This window comes from Panicum virgatum, chromosome 6K (assembly GCF_016808335.1).
Source record: "Panicum virgatum strain AP13 chromosome 6K, P.virgatum_v5, whole genome shotgun sequence".
In the NCBI taxonomy this organism is placed as follows: domain Eukaryota; kingdom Viridiplantae; phylum Streptophyta; class Magnoliopsida; order Poales; family Poaceae; genus Panicum; species Panicum virgatum.
The window spans coordinates 30036085-30051966 of record NC_053141.1 but is presented as its reverse complement, the minus strand read 5'-3'; the positions used below and the strand labels follow the sequence as shown (position 1 = coordinate 30051966).

Below are 15882 nucleotides of genomic sequence, written 5' to 3'. Positions count from 1 at the left end.
TCCGTTGGTAGCTCGTCGGCCGCTTTTGCCATTTGCACCCTCACCGCCGGGTCCCTCTTCGGCAGTCGTAACTTCTTTGAGGATTGGCTCCGCAACGGCGTCAGCCTTGGCCTGGAGCTGAATGTTGCCAACCAGACATCGTCAGAAGGTTTTCGTAGTGAAAAAGGGTGGCAATAGAGAGAGCAAACAATTACCTGGGGCTTCATCCGCCCGACTTCACATCGAACAATGGCACGACCTTCGCCCTTGAAGAAGTGCTCCATGAAGTTCACAGCAATGTTTTTCGCTAAGGCCGGCAGCGTCTCCGGATGAACAGCTTCCTCGCCCGGCCAGCGGAAGGATGAGTCACGAAGGGAACGAAGTTGAGCTTTCGTTACCCCCACCCGCCTGTCCAGCCTCGGAGGGAAAAAGACCATAAACTACGTCACTAAGAGTACGGACGGCAACCATGGCGCTGATATCTTTGTGGGAGGGTACCCCGGCGTCAAGCATGGCAACGCAAGCACGAAGCCACTGGAAAAAGGAGCCCAGGCCTACAGTGTCGGTGCCCTCTGGAAATATATCCGCAGCCACAAGCCCATACCTTGCGAGGAGGTCAGGAAGCTCCTCCTGCAACTTCTTCGAGCCGGTCTTTATAGCCTCTTTGAACGTACGAATCCGGGTTTGCATCGCGTCTCGATGTTTCTCAGTGTCTTCAGCAAGCAGCTTGGCTGCCTTCGCGGTGTCTTCCGCCTTCACTGCCCGGTCAGCGGCCGCAAGCAGCTCCGTGGTGAGAGTCACCTTCTCCTCAGCAGACTTGTCGAGGCGTCTTTGCAGCGCTACCTTCTCCTTTCCCAGGGCAGCCACCTTTGCCTCCAGATCAGCAACAGCAGCTTTCGAGCTGCCCTCAGCCGCCAACTGTCGAGCAGCACAGCGCGCGGCCACGAAGGCCTTTAGAGACAAATCCTGAGCGCTCTCCAGGATATTGCTCAACCCGCTCTCCATCAAGTCTTTTTCCATCAGGGGGGAAACAGAAGGAGTCTCCCGCCACCGTCAAAAGCCCACGCTCGCGGTCCCGGCTCCCAAAGTGAAGAGACTTGACGATGTTCCCGCCGAGACGCATGGCGGTGGGCTTCTGTAACACCCGGTTTATAAAAGGACATAAACCGAGCAATCATATACGTGCCAGGATCAAGTCACACGTATATACAACATAATAAACAGTATATCACAGCACATATCACGTAAAAAGATATAATAAAGCGAGTACAAATGTTATTTATTATATTAATGACAAAATGTCTGATACAGCGGAAGCGAAGTACAAATACGATAAAAACTCTCCGAAGCTGAGCAGGGCGCCACAGGGACGTCGACTGGGAGATGAACGCCTACAAGTCCTCGTACTCCTGGAAGCTCCAGGTGAACTCCCTCGCGTCGGCAGGAACTGAGCAGTAGTAGAGTATCCCCAAGAGGAAAAAGAGTAGAGTAGGCAAGAGTGAGTACACAACTTGTACTCAACTAGTATAACACAAACTATGAGGCTCTAAGGTTGGCTGACTGACTGCATTAGCTTTTAAGTCTTGGCAAAATTTTATTAAAGCTATTTACTACAAGTTGATGAATTACCATAAACCCAGTTACATAGTAATTAATCAAAATTTATCATGTTACTACTGAGAACCAAACCGAAACCACCAAGGTAACCCCGAGAGGCACCCCCCTCGTCGGAAGGAGATAACCCCACTAATCAAAAGGAGGATCTGGGCCGCTCATGACCATGAGCACGGCTAGTATACCAGTTTTACACTCTGCAGAGGTTGCACATCTTTACCCACAAGTCGTGAGCTATGCTAGTTGTTCATCACACTTCCTTAGGTGAGATGACTAGCAAACTCACTACGAGGCCGTTACAAAGGACACGTTGGTAAGGTGTAACCGCTAAGGATTCAGGCAATGCAACGATGGTACCCACCTCGAGGGGTACGCAGACCAAGCCTCGTAGCCTGGGCACCATTGAAGCTCGACTCCCCTCTTGCCCCGTCGGTAAGTTACTCCCGAACCAAAATGACCTAATTAGTAAGCCAAGACCGTCCCATTCCAGTCTTGTGGTAGCGCTGTTGTCCCAGGTTGTCGCTCTATGAACCAGTCCTTATGGAGAGTGGCCAACCAGGCAGTAAGCACCATGCTGGCCCCCTAAACCATGTTTCTAACAAAACCAATTTTAACGAGACGTGAGCCATTCAAGCCACACAGAGGGCCACTCTCAGAATTAAGTTGCATATACCATTAATCAAATTAATTAAAAAGGACCAAGTGTGTTATAGCGCGACACCTAGCACAACTAACCAAAATGCAACCCAAGGATATATATAAAGGATATAAAGTGGCTAGGAAAGTCCTTATAGGCATACAGTATTAAAATGCAGTATGAAAATGTATTTAAAGTGATAGGTGTTGTTCATGTTATACTTGCCTTCCTCATATTGCTCCTACTGCTGCTCAAAGTGGTCAGAAGACGGCTGCTCCGGGTACTGGTACTGGGGCTCCTCTGGTAGCTCAACGTCTACTCACGAACACATGGCCAAAAACAATACACACATAAACATACATGCAAACACTAACAAAAGCTAAGAATCAGTACATCAATACATAAAAACAGCACACTAATCTAGTCTAAAACTATTCTATGCATTACAACGATCCCGTGGACATAAAGAATGCCTAAAACGGAGCTAAAACGCAAAATCTAGGCTAAAAACAAGATCCAGGGACCTAGTTGTAAGAAAATTGGAGTTTCTGGGGGTTTTCTGCAAAAACCGAGGGCCTAAACATAATTAAACCTTAACTCTGGGGTCTAAATCGCAAAAAGGCAAGGGCTGGACGGCGGGTTCAAAATCTAATAAGGTCAGGGGCTTAAACGTTAAAAACTGGGCCTGGTTGGAAATAGTTTTGACTTGTGATGGACTGCGGGTTGATAACTAGGAAGCTGGGGGGCTCTTATGTAAAACTGACTGCGCTGACCGTTTTCCTGGGAGTTTGACTCGGGCTGGAAATTAATCTGGGCCGTCCGATGGAGATCGCGCGGCCCAGGAGAGACTCGGCGCGCGGGGCGGCGGCGCTGACCGCCGGAGCTGAGGCTCCCGCGGCGGCACGTTGCCGGAGTAACGCGCAAATGCGTTCCCGGCCACGGCTTGGGCTTGGGTTTGGTCCTGGAGCATGGGCGCGGCATGGGTAATCTACCTAAGTGCTTAGGACGATGGATGGGGGGTTCGGGTCGGGCTCGCCACGGCGAGGGCGGCTCGGGGTCGCCGGCGAACTGCGTTAACGCAGTTCCGGCCTCGAGAGAGGTCTACTGGCTGTGAATCCTAGCTAGAAAGAGAGAGGAGGTGGAGACGGTTCTCACCGTGGCCCGAATCGGGCGGAGCCATGACGTAGGGTCGTCGGCGTTGAGGTTCTGCGGCAGCGGGCGGTCGGAGCCGGGGAAGGAGCTCGCGGTCCGGGCGGCACTGGACTCCTCCGGGCTCCTGGGTGGCACGAATTGCAACCAGGCGGTGCTGCAAAGCCGAGCAAGGGGGTCAGGGAGGGCCGAGGACCACTGGTGGCGAGGAATCGTCACGACGGGCGGGAGCTCCCCTTCGGTGGTGCCGATGCGATTCCGGTGGTGTAGCGACCTCGGGCCGACGCAGAGGATTCGGATAGCTTCGTGGGTCTACAGCGGAGCTATTGCGGGGGTTGTGGGCGCTCGGGTTGCGGCGGAGCAGCGTGGCCGCGGCGGCGCAGAGGAGCAGCGGCAGGGCGGGGTGACTCCGTGCGGCGGCTAGGGTTGGGCGGCGCGCTGGTGGATGGAAGGGGGCAGGGGGGTCTCGGTTCGGTTTAAAGGGGGCGCCCGGAGATTTCGGGGTTCAGTTTGGGAAGGAAATCCGCGAGGATCTCGGGCGGACGCCGCGGCCGTTGCGCGGGCGAGCGCTGCGGGGACGACGGGTCTGACCCGTGGGGTCGGCCTGTCAGTGGGACGCAGAGGCGGGGACGCGGGCGAGCGCGGGCGTGGGAGGAGGCGTCTGACGAGCGGGACCTGGTGGCAGGCGGGTGAGAGCGGGCGAGCGCGGAGAGGGGAGGCAGGCCGAGTGGAGCCGAGCGAGCGGGCCGAGCGCGCGCTGAGGGAGCGGCTTGGGCGCGCGGGGGTGCTGGGCCGGAGGCTGGGCCGCGCGCGACGCAGGCTGAGCGCGGAGGAAAACTGGGCCTGCGTGGAGAGGGTACAGGGCCGGCGTGCGGTTTAGCTCGCTGGGCTGGGAAGGTAGGTTCCGGGCTGAGCTGAGCGCGGGCTCTAGGCCAGCTCGGGGGAAAAGGAAGAGGTCGCGGCTGGGCCATGGTTGAAAGGACTGGGCCAAGATTGAAAGGGTTGGGTTTTCCTATTTTGGGTTTGGGCTGGGTCCTCTTCTAATACTTATTCTATTTATTTTCCTTTCTAATTCTAACTCTATTTCCTATTTCTATTTCTAACTCCAACAAATCTATTTGAATTCAAACAAAATTTGAATTCAACAAGCTTATGCACACAAGCAAATAAAATAAATGCTCCAGCATGAATGCAGCAACAAAGTTTAACCTATGATAAAATTTTAATTACTTGAGGATCAAAATTAGAGTAAATGCAAGTCTAAACACAATAAACCTTAAAAATTTAATTAAAGCCAATTAAATTTATTATAAAATGCTGGAATTTAAATTAGGGTGTTACAGCTTCGCACCAAGTTCCAGAGCCGCAGCTTCAGGATCAGCATCACAAATGAAGAAGCTACTGTTGTCAGATGAACTGCTTGACCCTTCGCCATCGTTCCCTCTCGTCCTAGAGCTGGAAGCAGTTCTCTTGGGCGAGGGCGGTGCTTCGGCGTCTTTGCCGGAAGGCACTTCGTCTTCTTTGCTTGCGGCAGGGGCTTCGCACGTGGAAGACGGGCGACGGGGGGAGTCCACGACATTGACCTCCTCGTCGCCGCCCTCGTCTTCGCTCTCCAAGGCGGTGCTGAATTCAAGGTCCAAGATGGGATGAACCGCCTTCAGTGGTACCGCCAGTTTTGGGACGCCGAATGGTGTTGCTTCGGTAGGAGGATGGTTGCTATCTTCGCTCCCGCCATCCTCAGAGTCCCCTTTGCTCCGCAGGGGTGACTGATGCAGGATGTCATCCAGGATGCGGCTTTTCTTCATCAATGCCGCCGAAGAGGACGCCCGCTTCCTTTTTGCCCTTTCCAAGGCCTTCGCCTTCACCAAGGCATTTGTGGGGGCGACTCCTTGGCCTTCAGCAGGCTTCGCCTCAGCCGCCCGCTGAGGAGCGGAGAGGCCCAAAGCGTGGAACACCCGGTTCCGTCGAACTCCACTGAGGTGACTCACCGAAGACTTGAGCTCATCCCCCGAGACCGGTCTGACCATTTCGTCGGCATGGCTCTCAATCACAACAGGATCAACTCCTGCAAGGTCGATGAAGCACAAGACGTAAGCAACAAAGTGGGCATTAGCTCTTGCGCGAAAGGAAACGAGGAACGAAAACTCACGATCGGCCCAAAGATTGAAAATGGACACAAAATCAGGTATAGGGATACCCTCTATCCACCGATCTTCGGTCAACCAGCTGGAGATCGTCCAGCAGGCCCTGACAGGGAAGCAGCCACACGCAACGAACTCCTCGACGAGATCCCGGGTGCCGAAGGTCTTCGACAGCTTCCAGAGCAGTGCGAACAGTGCCTCGTCTTCGGCTCGGGCATGGGAAGAGACCTTTGGCACATCGCCAAGAGCGGGGATGTGGTCGATGACAAGGGGATGGGTCTTCGTCTCTGGATCCAACGCCACTTTGTGATAGATCTAGTGGGACGACCAATCATTGGCCCACTTGTTCTTGCTCGCAGCGACTGGACTTGGCAGGTTCTTGTGGAAGGCGAAGGTATAGCAACCATACTAAGGAATGGCCGATATCTCCCACCTCCCGTTGATTGAACGGAAATTTTCTTCGGTTGGTAATGAACCCTGAAGGCACGAGCAAAACCTTCGGCGCTTGGACAAAGGCGGCAGGTCTTCGCCACCCACATGTGCAAGTTGAGCCGCACGATCGAAGTGGCAGTCATCTGATGCAAATATACCCAGAATAGCCGAAAGATGTCCACCACCAAGGGGTCGAGGGGCATCCGAAGGCCGGCGGTGAACAAATCGCGGAAGACGATCACTTCGTTCGCACGGGGATGAGCGACGGTCTCACCCGTCGGAGGGGCACAGACATTATCCGCAGAGACGAAGCCCCGACGGGCCAGATCATCGAGGAGGGACGGAGTCATCTTCGACAAGCCGAGCACGGTTGTCGTCGGCCCTTTCGACATGGACTGTGCTTCGCTGGCTACCATCGCGGCGCCCAGCCCGAAGGGTTGCGCTTCGGGACGCCGACGGCGCCCATGGAGTCGAAGCCGCGCTCCTCTCGAAGATCGGATTGAGGCTCCGAGGGGCTACTGTTGGGGACACAACCTTCGGTCCGGTCGCCGAAGACACGCGAAGACAGGATGTCAAGAACGCTGAAGCCGATAACAGGAGCAAGCGCAGTGGTGGCCTGTCTTCGCTGGTCTTCGGGTCGGGAGGCGAAGACACGCGAAGACCAAACGACTCCTAGCATCGTGGCTAGGAATCGATAGGCCCTATGGTCTTCATCGGTCAGGGCGAAGAAGACCGCCTGGAGTTGTGGGCCCTTCTAAGCTGTACCGCACCCATGTTGTAATAGGGAAATCACGTGTAGGTCCAGGAATATTCTAGGAATATGGCCGTTGTAAGGGTGTAAAAGAGTAATTGTACATGGGAGGCATAACGCCACCTATAAATACCCCCTGTAATGTTCATTGATGGGAGACATTGGATAGAGAGAACATTCCTTGCTTGGATTTGCGCGCTCATTCATTACTGTTGTGGTGTTCACCAATGGTCGGGGGATTTGCCGGGCTTGTCGGCACTCTTCTCCTCTTGTACCTCGACGGATGCTTATTCGGTTGTAAGTGTTTGAGACTTTCTTATTTAGAATTAGAGTTTAGATTGCAAGTTATTATCTCTGCCTTATATTACATGAGTGCATGCTTAGATAGTAGTATTTGACTCTAGAGTTGGGCTCCGAATAGAAAAGGACAACCCTGATCGCCTCTAGAGTTAGTAGGGAATAGCTTAGACGTGGTGTCTAGGCTGGACTATACCACTCTGTTTTTTGATAGTCCCACGATTTGTAGAGATAGCCGGCAGGTTGTGACAACCCTGTTCGAGCCCTAGTAATCCTCGACGTTCGGATATCGGATAGAGCACGTGTTATTGGAGCTATCGGCTTGTATAAGCCGGTCGAAACCAATAGCTCGAAGTATAACGGCGACGTGATCTCTCCTTCTAAACATAGATTCTAGATCTTAGAAAGTCATCTCTATCCTATCCTCCTACACCAGTGTGTGTGTGTCCTTGGATGAGCCTGAACCTGTAGATAGTGTACTCACGTTCCCTAGTGGATACGATACCCTAGAATACTCTTGGGTAAAAGCTATAGCGGTATCCGTGCGCTTGCGGATTTTATTCGTGACGTTACAAAGTACCAACAATCACGCACCTCACGAAGATGTTGTTGGCATCCGTAAACTTTCTCCTCTCCTCGGGAGAATGATCACCTGGTGGAATACCAAGCCTCGCTTCCCATGCATGCAGCACAGTAAGCCATTGACTTGCCATCTCTTCAAGTGCACAACAGTAAACTTGTTTGGCCTCAGTGCATCAGCAAAATCAGCCATAGTAAAATCAACAGATTAAATATAATAAGGTTTTTGGATTGTTGAATAATTAGGCAGTTGTATGATTAAATTTTGAAATAAATAAATCATGAACATGACTAGATCTAGCATGAACAGTTCTATCACAGTAGTAGCAAGACGCAGCACGATCATGATCTCAGAAAATATGATTAAGAAGCGGATCAAATAACAGTGTACGTACTGAGTCTTGGCCTTCGGAAAGATGAATGGCGCTGACTGGACGAAGACGGTCCTGCAAACAGAGTGGAGCAGACGACGCGCTAGAGCACGACTTGGATGAAGGTCAAGCTGTGATGAAGATCGTTGAGCAGTCGTGCCGAACACTTCCCAAAAACCTTATTTGCCCTCTCCCAGTGCAGGATCCCAAAGGTTCCATAGACCTGCTCTCTCGTTCGCCGGTGCATGCCGACGCTCGGGATGGATTAGGCTACAGTGACAGTGCAACGGCAAGAAGAGGCAAAACTCTAGCTTGAGTTGATATATTCTCTGGTGGCAGCCTATAGGTTGGATATATAGGAGAGCCACATTGTCTCCTCAACTTCCACTAGTAATGTGGGATTAAAGATTTGCACCACATGAGTCTTTGAGATTTATTTAAAATAGCTGAAATACTCAATGGGCTAAGCCCAAATTTCAACATAATTTGGATGCTATATGAGTCTTTATATGCTATATAATTTTTTCTTTTTTACTATCATTTGGATGGCTCGAAATTCATCCTTGGAATCTATGAACTACAAAGGTATACTTTGACAAATGCATTAGTTCTAATAATTATATTTTTATTTAGTCACCAAAATTATATGCAAAAGTTGCGAAAGGGCCTGTAGCCTAGTAGTTAAAGAGCATCGGTAGCACCTGAGGTCCTGGGTTCGACTCTCCAAGGGAGCGAATATTTTGGGATTTAATGGCGTTGTGCATTAAGTGGCAGGCGACGTTCCCGTCGACAAAGAAGCAACTGTGGTGACTTCGTCAATTTCGAGCATTTACCGGCTCAGTCTTCGAAGATACTTATAGGGGTAGGCGCATGTGGTGACTTCGTCAATCTCGAGAATTTGCCGGCTCTGTCTTCAAAGATACTCATAGGGGTAGACACATGTGATGACTTCGTCAATCTCGAGAATTTACCGGCTCAAGTCTTCAAAGATACTCATAGGGGTAGGTGCATATGGTGACTTCGTCAATCTCAAGGATTTGCTGGCTCAGTCTTCAAAGATACTCATAGGGGTAGGATTTGCTTACGTGTATTTATAGATGTGTGAGTGTGCGTGCGTTGTGAGTGTCTGAGTTATACTGTGTAATCTCAAAAAAAAATTACATGCAAAGAGGTATTTTCCTTACATGCAGTGCCGGGCTCGGACTCGGAGGCCGCTCGCTTGCTCTCGGCTCTCTGGCATCGAGCATGAGCGTGTCCTTGCCAGGGATCTGAGCTTCTCGGCGAAGGCGACCACGACTCCACGAGTGTCTCCGAGGCGCACGCCAGCAGCAACACGAAGGCCATGGCTGAGTGTTGACCGACTCTTACAGTGGGTAGTTTGACACGTTGCTGTGAAAAACTAGCTGGAGGAACAGGAACCCTTTAGCTATTGGGACAGCTCGGTGCACGGTGCCAGACGACCATGAGTCCGTAACAGGCGAAGAGACAGTCGCACTGCACGAGGGACAGAGGCACAAGCAAAACAGAACCTAAGCGTAATCCGCTGTATGCGTGTCCATGTAGCGAACGTATTTGATATTTTGCGTTGGTGTCGAGCTATTGGCGTGCGCGGGACCCGTCTGACAGTGTCGGACGACGGAGGCTATAAGTTATGAACCGAGCGTGACTGGAAAGCCAAGGGAAAGGCGAATTCCTTCTGCTAAGTTTTCTTTCGATCCCTACATGTGAATGAGTGAATCTCACGTCCCCATTGATCACCCACGGTTTCTCTTAAGTTTGGTAATCGTTGTGGTAGTCTTCCATGTTTACAATGTACAAGTTGCCAAGATCTGTTCTACGTTCACGGATATACAAGTCGAGAACAGATTGTTGCTGTTATCTTTTGATGCAAGAGTTTAGCTTAGATCCATGTCTTCGCCACCCAGTTCTACCATGTACTCCAGTCCACACCGGCATTTAACAGGTTCAGAAACGCCCTGCACCACAGAAAAAAGACAAGTTAGCATACTGCCAGTCTGCCACTGCTAAAACAGTTTCATGAAGTACGAACAACGCTCGCTGAGGACAGGAGGAAGTCAAACCAAACATTTGATAATTGATTTGGTCATGATGCAGCACGAAACTGAACAGCATCTGCAAAGTACCTTCATGCCAATAATAGTTTCTTCAAGAGAGTGGAAGTACTCAATTTCTCCAACTTTATCACCTTGCAGAGCATTATATTCCTCACACAATGACTTCATAGCCATCTGCTGTAGCGCGGCCTGCATGGACCAGATTTATATAGCACTGCATATGCGAGAATTTAACATAAACTGTGTTTAATAGGAAAACAAGAAGTAAACTTACAGGAAAGCCAGAAAATATGTTTTTCTCTTGCTCTAGACTCTGCTTGACCTGCAAAGTAAACAGGCATCAGTTAGCTTCACCCAGAATAACCAATATTAGATAATCTGAGGTACATGAGAGTATCCTAATTGGTATACTTTGCTGATTTCTGAAAGAAGTGTTGATCTTTTTGAATTGATGTCTTCTATCTTCAGCTGAGCTGACTCCAGTCGGGTGTAGAGTTCCCTATGGTTTTTCCCAACATTACTTCCCTATTTGTTAGAAAAAAATGTAAGTACATGATGAATTGATTATCTGTGGAAGGGAGAAAGGGGAAGGATATGAATACTAACCAACTTATCCAGGCTGCCTTCTGAGTTAAAGGTTCCCTCTCTCTCCCCTGCAAGTGGGAGGGCACATCCAAGGTTCAGATGAACTTACAAATCATTCAGTTCGACCATTTGACAAGCCAACTCTTTGGAATTTTAGAATTGTTGGAGGGTATGTTATGTCATTTCAATGTGAAAACAACATGTGGAAACCACGCACCACCATGTGGAAGCATGTAAGAGTGAAGAAAATATGTCCATGACACTATGGAAAGTCACTATTTTAGTTCCCTCTTTTTTAAAAAGAACCCATACCTTCAATGAAGGTTTGCTTGCTCTGAGATGCGGTAACCTGCATGCATACATTGCAATTCATTAACATTGACTGATTCATGCAACTAGCCATTTAAAAGAATATGCAGCTCTCCTGCTTATTCGAGGAAAAACATTTAGAATGGAAATGATTTGACAGACATCCACGTGTATTTGTTAAACTTCTTCCAGTTGATGCAGCTTTGCAAAAGCTGGTTTAACATGCATAAACAGATCCTCTATGAAAATACTTCAAATCTCCATTATCGAGAAGAATTAGTAGCTAGTCGGTTAATGAAATTCTGAATCCCCAGTGCAAGTATGAATTTATCACCAGGAACTTGAATTAGTTAACTGAATTTTCAGACAAATAGAAGGGCACTGAATAGAGTTTTCTGCTGTTATTTGGCGTAAACTTGAATTGGTTTGCTTCTTTGATTTCACAAGGATCAGATGGTTTTTGTAAAGTATCTGTTACGAATTGGGCTAGGAATTGATCCAGGACAGGCATCAGACATTATCAGCGGCTGGAAAAAGATATAGAGCCTGCTTGGTTGGCTACCAAAATGTGGGCATGCCAAAACATGGGCAAGTATAAAAATTTTGGCGCTCGTTTGGTTGAAATCCAAAAAGTAACCCACCTAACAAAATGTTATTCTAAAATTGCCAAGGTTTGGGTAAAAAAGATTGGCATGCCCACATTTTGGTATACCAGCATTTTGGTAGCCAACCAAGCAGACCCATAGGACCCAAAAGCACAACATAATATGTTGGAGTCTCATGCATAGCATGGTACTTCTGTTACATGTGTCGCTATATGTCTATAATCAAGACAAACGATCAAGAGTTCAGCACTGCAGACAAATGACATAGGCAACGTGTAGCAATGCTAAATTCTCTTGATGCAAATTAGTATATAATGAACCTCTGAGTCCATATTTGAAATGCACCACATTCAAGTCCTCATTAACCTGATAATAAACAGGTCAATTGTTTATCCAACTTGCAGTTCACAAGTTAAAAAAGCCTAAAAGTTGATTTACAGTTTTGTTTCTCCTGCCAGTTCAAATTACAGTTGTGATAGAATCATGTGCTGTCATCTTTGGTTAATAATGCTCCCTGCTCGCTTACTCCAAATCCTCATGACCTTATCATCAAATTAATAATCCATACTTACATAGGGATAAAAAAGGATGCGGAATCATAACTCTCCTACCAGAATTATCAGATGTGAACCATAGAGCGAACATGCTCATTATACCCTGGTAAGTGATAACTCTACAACATACCCCTAATCTTTTGAGATGATACAATGCTCTCCTATGTATGTGCTTGCCGATTAATACTCAAAACCGTCATAAAAGTAATACATGACTAATCAGATAATAGTTGTACAAGATTTTTACAGAAAAACATTAATCACAGTAAACAAGCAAAATAATTTCTTTATGTGAACAAAAGGCTTACATGTGGCTCCATTGTAGTACTCTTATTCTTCAATGAACCAAGCCATTCCTGGAAAAATGACGAATGTAGGATTGATAGTGTAATGGTATCCATAGCTGAACCAACTTCCTTGTGAGATAAACAATATTGGCACAAAAAGATTAACATAAAATAAACATAAATATACCTGTTGCTCCTGTAGTTTGACAGTCAAGGTTTCTGCTGTCTTTCTGTAGAACAGTCTGTCCATGCGCAAATGGTTAGTGCATGTTACAACTCAGAACTTAAAGTATGTGCTTTTGATAGGATATAGAGGTGTACCTTTTCTCATTAAGATTGGCAGATGCACTCGCAATTTCCTGATGGAGGAGCTCCAAGGTCTTCAAGGCATGAAGCGTGTAAATGAGGTTAGAAATTTGAATACATTAAACCTAATATTTGATGTGGTTTTGAGTGTTCATTCAATAAAATTCATAATAAAGTTCTAGCATACAGTGATGGATGAAACACATATCTATAATTAATTATTTCAGGACAACACGAGCCACAATCAGATATTGGTAATTGATTGGAAAAAAAAAAGTTAGGCAAGGTAAGGCATTAAAACTTCAATCCTATAAAGAAAAATATGTCTCTAATAAAGGACTGCATAGAGTTTCTATTTAGTGAAGATGAAACAAAAACCTGGTGCTATGAAATAAATACTTGTTTCCGAGAAGGTAAATCAAGCAGAATAATCTCAATTACTAGATATGCATTAGAAAAAGAAAAAGCTGCCCACTATTACAATATGAAGTATGTAGTCTTCACAGGTTAATATCCATGTTTGAAATCACCTATTTTTATTAAAACAAGAAAATATTGCCTTGAGAATTCTAGATGTACTCACATTGTTATAGGATATAAAAATAAATAGAGGTCTAGAATTTTCCTCTAATGTTACAATGGCTTATTGCCCTGATACTTACATTCATTGTGATATTATGTACAGGCAAGAATTTACTACATGAGCATATGGATCATTCATATACTCCATCATTGTCATATATTAACATTTAACAAGGAAGACAGTATTTTCATTTTTCAGAAAATTAAGTATTTCTTTTATTGTTTCATCCAATAGCTGATTCATGTTCTCATAAGCCATGTACAGATAAGTATGCCATTTTATAATTAAAAAGAAGTTTACCTCAAGTAAGAATTAGAAATAATGCAAAAAATCACGTCATTAAGGTATTTATATTAACTTTGCACTTGACTATGTCAAACCACTGGTTCTCATTTCAGATGATTTATCCATAAAGACAATTAGAATATCATGCCCAATAAATTACAACTTTCTTAGGACCCATTTGGAATGCAGAAATGTTCCATATGAGTATACCACTGAACTGCTTTCATGGACTTCCATCAAAATTCCTATCAATTTCTTGCATTAAAGTGGTTGAGAAAGAAAAAAAGTGAGCATCTCTTGTCTATTGTTTGTGCCTAATAGCCTGCTACCCTGTTGGTTAGCAAACGCACGGTTTGGAATCCTAAATAACAGGAATTGCAATATCAGTGTATGAAACTCAAGTAAAAAGGCAACACAACAGAAAATGAAAAGGATGATAATCATATCCTAACCAGGAAACAATCAAACGTCCTGAACTAGTGTCAAAAAGTTTAACCTGCACAAATCATCAACTATATTAAGTACTAGCCTCCAGCAACAGTTATTAGTTCAAGTGTCTAGTCCCAGCCTTTCTGGCCTAACAATTGACCAATCCCTTCTCTTTCCTCCACCAAATCTTCACAATTCCCTCAATAGTTCCACCAACCATCAGTTTACTCAATAACTAAGCAATGCTGCACAATATACTACGACTATATGCTCATATTCCAGGATATCGAACTTGGCAGCTACTGATTGAACAATTTTTCGCCCTCACCTGCCTCAGCGTGGCACACTCGACATCTAGCGTGGCGATCCTGCCCTGCTTCTCGGTCATGTCCACGTATACCTGCGCCCTTGCTGTGGCCAGCTTCCCAGCCACCTCGCTTGCCTGCTTTGCCTGCGCCCTCACTGCCATAAACCGGGCCACGGCAAAACCAACACTTAACGAAGTTAGCGTTGGTGGCAAGCGAAGAAAGGAAAGCAACACTTTACCTAGCGCGATGTCAGCGTCGTGGGCTTCGATGGCTGTGCGCTGCTGCTGCTCTTCCGCGCACCGCTTCGCGGCGTCCTCCTCCAGATCTGCAGCCCATTACGCAACCATCCAGTAGCGGGGGCGGAACGATCAGCGGCAGGGAATGGGTAATTTGGATTAAGATATGGAAGCGTGCGCACCGTTCATGTAGGAGCGGAGAGACCTCATGTTCTCCAGGTACTCCTCCATGGCTGACGGGACGGCGCGGTGGACCTGAAACGGCGGCGACGAGGAAGATGTTGATTGAGGTCGGCGGAACAGGAGGGGAGGGGAGAGTCTTACAAGTAGCGGCGGCGGCGGCGGAACGAGCAGCACAATCGTCTTCCTAATTTCAAGGGGTTTTTACATATTTACCATTCTAAGAAAGTGCACTCGCTCGTTTACCATTCTTAAAAGAGCTCTTACATATTTAGCACTACTGTAGCTGCAACTCTTACATTTTTACCACTTTGGCTGACGTGGCACGCCACGACGGCCTGACACTGCGACGCTGAGTCAGCAAGGTCGTACGAAATGTCCTCGCTGCCCTGATCTCCTCTCTCCTCCCTCTCCGACAGCTGGATCCCGCAGCTTCTCTCACTTACAGGTGGCCCCCACTCGTCAGTTCCGTCTTCCTCCTCGTGGCCCATGACGCGCTCTGCTCTGACTCGTAGCGTCGCTCCAGGGGAAGGCATTGCCGCCGCCAAGCATCCGAGGGGCCCCTGCCCCGGGGCCCTGCTCCTCGCCGCAGCCGCCGTCTCGGCCACCATGATGGGGCGCGGGGGCGCGATGCGGACGCCAGCCAGCGCCGCGACGGCGAGCAGCAGCCGCCAAGCATCCGAGGGGCCGGCGGTGGGGGCGGGCCGCTAGGAGCAGCAGGAGGGCGGCGAGGCTACGGCGGCGCATTGCGGGGACTCGCGGAGGTGCTTGAGGAGGCCCGCGGTCGGGATCCGCAGCCGCCGGGACGGCCTCGCCGGCGAGCTCGGCCAGGTCCGCGCCCTCCTCTCCATACTGTATCGATGCACACACAAGCTAGCTTCGCACGAGAGCCAGCAAGCTAACCAGCAGGCAAGCTGCACACGCAAACGCCATCCGCATCAACGCATGGCAGGTGGAGCGGCAGCAGCAAAGCAGGGCCACCCGCCGCGCGCGGCCATGGGTGCCGCATAGGAGGGGCGGCGCCCGCGAGGGGCGCAAGGCCGGCGGCGGGGAGAGAGCAGGCCCCTGGGCGGCGCATCCGGGTCGGCCGCGGCCGGGGCCTGGCGCCGCGGGGAGCAGAGCCGTCGTCATGTCCGTGGGCAAGGGCGTCGGGGTGGGGTTGAAGAGGAAGCTGACGAGTAGGGGCCACT

General features: G+C 48.6%; 1 protein-coding gene across 2 annotated transcripts; it reads right to left on the bottom strand.

Annotated features, from left to right (window-relative positions):
• Positions 1–9640: 9640 nt before the first annotated feature.
• Positions 9641–14884, bottom strand: LOC120712183. 2 transcript variants are annotated; one of them, XM_039997900.1, is made up of 13 exons: positions 14837–14884; positions 14695–14767; positions 14515–14601; positions 14297–14430; positions 12687–12745; positions 12553–12607; positions 12387–12434; positions 10923–10959; positions 10632–10678; positions 10437–10550; positions 10300–10347; positions 10095–10214; positions 9641–9926 (listed from the first exon to the last, which is right to left on the bottom strand). In XM_039997900.1, exons 2-13 carry the CDS (start codon positions 14741–14743, stop codon positions 9846–9848), a joined length of 879 nt encoding a protein of 292 aa, XP_039853834.1. In that variant the 5' UTR covers positions 14744–14767; positions 14837–14884; the 3' UTR covers positions 9641–9845. The 2 variants fall into 2 exon arrangements, with proteins under 2 accessions (XP_039853834.1, XP_039853833.1); XM_039997899.1 differs by having other exon boundaries at positions 9645–9926; positions 14695–14849.
• Between the last annotated feature and the right edge of the window lie 998 nt (positions 14885–15882).

Coding starts and splice junctions, on each gene's coding strand:
- LOC120712183 (XM_039997900.1), bottom strand. CDS start 14,743: ATGGAGGAGTACCTGGAGAACATGAGGTCTCTCCGCTCCTACATGAAC. Junction 14,431..14,514: donor CGACGCTGACATCGCGCTAG/GTAAAGTGTTGC, acceptor GGTTTATGGCAG/TGAGGGCGCAGGCAAAGCAG. Junction 12,435..12,552: donor TCAAACTACAGGAGCAACAG/GTATATTTATGT, acceptor TCATTTTTCCAG/GAATGGCTTGGTTCATTGAA.